At 39.1% G+C, this 4129-nt stretch overlaps 1 protein-coding gene across 1 annotated transcript; it reads left to right on the top strand.

Moving 5' to 3' along the window:
• Positions 1-4129, top strand: LOC132173967 (Got1/Sft2-like vescicle transport protein family). The gene is made up of 4 exons (XM_059585675.2): positions 1-424; positions 3008-3275; positions 3405-3509; positions 3811-4129. The coding sequence occupies exons 1-4, from the start codon at positions 225-227 to the stop codon at positions 3919-3921; spliced, it is 684 nt and encodes a 227-aa protein (XP_059441658.1). The 5' UTR covers positions 1-224; the 3' UTR covers positions 3922-4129.

Below are 4129 nucleotides of genomic sequence, written 5' to 3'. Positions count from 1 at the left end.
CAACGGCGTCGTATGCCTTCGTTTAATTTCCAACCTTTTGCTTAGTTCCGAAGCCTTTCTGCGCGACAATTATCCGAGAGACAGAGAGTCGGCGACACCATTTTGCTTTCAATGCAATCACAATTTTGAAAAATAAAAAACGTTTTCTTTTATTAGAATTAAATTTTCCTGGAAAGCCAAGGGTGTTTGGGAGCTGAGAAAAAGAGAAAAGAAAAAACATCACAATGCAAAAAATGGCGCAAGGATGGTTCTTGGGGAGCACTAACGGCGAGGAGCAGCAGAAGCCCTCGTCGTCTCTGCTAGCCGATTGGAATTCCTACGCGGCCACGCAGGCTTCCGAGGAAAGTTCCGATTTGGGGTTGGGCTTCGATCTCGAATCTGCGGTCAGGTCCGCAAACGACACCGTCACTGGCACTTTCAGTGTGTAAGCCTCTGATTTATGAATTAAGCCCTTCTTTTAGTTATTTTGTTTACTTTTCTTGCTTTGTTTGTTTGAATTAAGCGTTTCGGGTACTCTGAAAATTTGAAAGGCTGTGAAATTATACATTTATTAGAGTTTAGGGCATAGTGGGTTGTGAGTAGGGATGAATTAATATAGGAACGTAATATACTTATGCATGTGCATGTATAGGTGGATCTGGTTTTGGCTTTTTGGTTTTAATCATCAGTGGAGTTTAGGGCATAGTGGGTGACTAAAAATATGTGCAAGTGATTTGGATTATTGGAATGCGTGGATCTGATTGTGGAACCAAGTGCTTTTCTAGATTATGCAGTTTCAGTTTGCTGGGTCTGGGCTTAGTGCTTCTGATTTGGTGCATTGAAGTGAATTCAGAGGTTGCTTTTCGATGGAGGGAGCTCGTTTTATTGAATCGCACAAGTTGATCCAAAATAGTTGTGATAGAGGGATCTGGCTGACATATAGAAAGAGTTTACTAGATTCTGGCTTAGCACAACAAAATAAGCTTTCTATATCGGATTGAGATTCGGTGCAATACAATTTATCTGGGCCATCTCCGGTGCAATAACTAAAATTGCATTGGGTACAATACATTTTATTTGGGCCATCTATTTCATCGTGACAGAAATTTAAAAAAGAAAAAGAATAGAACGGGTGCTTGGTAGTTGTTGGGGTGCGCAAACCAGCCTGTTGGGGGTTCAGCCACCCCTAGACTGGCAATGGCTAGGCCGCCCCAAAACCCCCTTCTTGGCCACTGGGGTGGTTTAGCCATCCCCAAACCAGTGATTGGAGGTGGCCGAACTAACCCCTTGACCAACCACCTCTTTGGCCAACAGCGTGGTTCAACTATCCCCAAGCTGGCCATCACTGATAAACGAATCACCTCCAAATTGTCCATCGGGGGTGCCAGAACCACCCTCTTGGCCAAAAGGGGTGGTTCGACCACCCCCAAACCACCCTTTGGGGCCACCCTAATAGGCACACAGCCACTTCTCCCTTCTTCTTTTTTTTTTCTTTCTTTTTACTTGCTGTTACGATCTGAGCCGTCCATTGCTTGAATTTGGGGATCTGGGCCATTTATATTTGTAAAAGAAAATGTGTATCATTTGTACTTTTTAAAAGTGTTGAGGGATATCTATTTTTGCATAGAATGGGTCAATTTTACCTGAATCCATTCCTACCACTGCCTGAAGGACTGATTGTGGACCTATACTAATAACAATGTATAACATATACTTTAATTACATAAGTTGCAAATCTAGTGGGCATTATTCTAAGGAGTTAAAAGAAAGCATGAAAACCTTAATTGGCCTTGACTCATGTGGCCATCACACGAACTTAGAGTCGTAATTGCTAATTTTCACATGTTAACACTGATTGCAGATAAAGTATGTGCTACCTATTTGAAGGAGCGTGTTGGGAGCTAGGCTAGCTGATGCACTTATGAATCTAATTTGAAGTTGAATGAAAGGTGGTGCCAACATGTAGATTCTAAAGGGTATATGTCTTTGGTGAGAAGGTGATTTGTATGATGTCAGAATGTTAAATTTAGATTAGTTGCTCTGAATCGCTTTATGTGGATGTTGAGACATTCTCACTGAGACACTGCTCTCAAGAATTGCCCATGCCTGTCTCACTATAATTCAAGTAGTAGCCTTGATATGTTGAGTTATTGCAATGAAGATTGACAGGAGATACTTTGCATTTCTGGTTGCCTATATCTCATTGAGCACCCATTACTCGGTTACATGGAAGAGTTAAAGCAAAGCATTGTGGATATGGTGCACTGCCAAGCAATGGGTGATCGCTCATTTTGAATTTCTAGTCAAAGACTTCTTTTACAAGTTTGAATTTGTCAGTCTTGAACATATGGTGATGCTCTATAATTATTAGGTAACATATCTTATTGCCAATAGCCCAGTACTTGAAGTAGAGAATCATCTACACCCATGTGGATGGTCATTTTATGAGTGATACAGTGAGGAGCATGTAAGGCTGTCTGCTTTTATCAACTCAAGAGGTTTAGTGGAAGTATTTTCCGAAGATCTGGGTGGAATTCAATTTCTGGTGATGGGATCCTAATTGGGCTTGAATGATATATATGCTCTGTTTTTCCATTTCTGTAATATGTGCAGTGTGCATTTTTTATATTTAGTTCAACATGATACTCTCTCTGTCTTTCACTTTATTTATGATCTCTATCCCAAATCCTGTAAACAACCATGCTCAAGTTGTAATGTGAATTCTTCATGTTGTAGCTATGGGATATAGGATGCAACATTAGAATTTGTATAAAGGAAAGATGTATTGTTTTCTCTCTACTTATTCTGGAGTTTGGCAAAAGAAGCTAGAACTATTGTCTCGTTTCTTTAATTGATGAATCAAATAAATCATGACTTTTGTATTGTGTGGCTACAAAATGGTGAAAGAACAATTGGGCAGGATCTTAAAATTAAAAGCTCGAACTGATTAGGTTTTCTTTAGTGGGAACTTGGGAATATGTTAAATTTTATTCTTTTGTAGTCATTTCTCTGTTTGGTACTTGTTCAGGGTTTCTAAAGGAGTGAGAGATCTACCTGGAAACCTACAGTCTGCCACTAGTACTGTCCCTTCAGGAAAAGCACTTATGTACTTTGGTTTGTTTCTGGCTACGGGGGTTTTCTTTGTTTTCCTCGCATTTACCATGTTCCTTCCAGTCATGGTGCTGATGCCCCAGAAATTTGCTATATGCTTTACCCTTGGGTGTGGCTTTATCATTGGTTCGTTCTTTGCACTCAGGGGTCCAGCAAATCAGCTTGCCCACATGTCATCAAAGGAGGTATCTTTGCTAAATTTAGGATATAGATTTTATTTTCTTTTGTAACATGGTCTTCTGATGTGTGAAAGACTATCAGCTTAATATGAAGACGCTTACTTGATGCTTTATTTTTTGTCATTACTTATGCAGAGACTTCCTTTAACATTGGGATTTATAGGAAGTATGGCCGCTACCATATATGTTTCCATGGTTCTTCACAGCTACATACTCTCTGTGCTCTTCTCTGTGATACAGGTATCAACTTTCATGCTTCCTTTTTTTTTTGGTATTATTTTTCTTACTAGGTCTTTGGACCTTGGATTGTTGTAGCTTTTGCAATCCTGTAATTGTTGGTTATCTTTTCACCGTTGCTTTGCTGAAGCAGATGCGCAAATGTTCTGGGTGTTCTTGATTCACTCTTATATTCTTATCTATTGTCCACTAGAGAAATAATATATGTTGATCTCGGTTCTATCAATCAATAATTAACTTTTAATAGAAGATATTAAGCTATCCAATTGAATAATGAAATTTGATGTTTCTGTGGACCTTGTAGGTTCTTGCACTCATTTACTATGCTATTTCATACTTTCCTGGTGGATCTGCTGGGATGAAATTCCTCTCATCTGCCCTTACCTCTTCAGTAATGAAATGTTTTGGGAGGTGACCTTGACCTTGCTGTTTTTGTCGTTGCCGACTTGTATATTTCTCACTGTAATTTAGATTATTGTCAGTGTAGTTGAAACTTTGGAATTGCATTGAGAACTTTGCTGATTCAATTGATATTATCCAAAATTACGCTTTGCCTGTAATGCATTTTATGCTAAATGTTCAGAATTCTTATTAAAAGCAGAACATTGTTGAACTTTGTTTTA

This window comes from Corylus avellana, chromosome 3 (assembly GCF_965113065.1).
Source record: "Corylus avellana chromosome 3, dhCorAvel1.hap1.2, whole genome shotgun sequence".
In the NCBI taxonomy this organism is placed as follows: Eukaryota; Viridiplantae; Streptophyta; class Magnoliopsida; order Fagales; family Betulaceae; genus Corylus; species Corylus avellana.
This window is presented reverse-complemented; position numbering and strand designations above follow the sequence as displayed.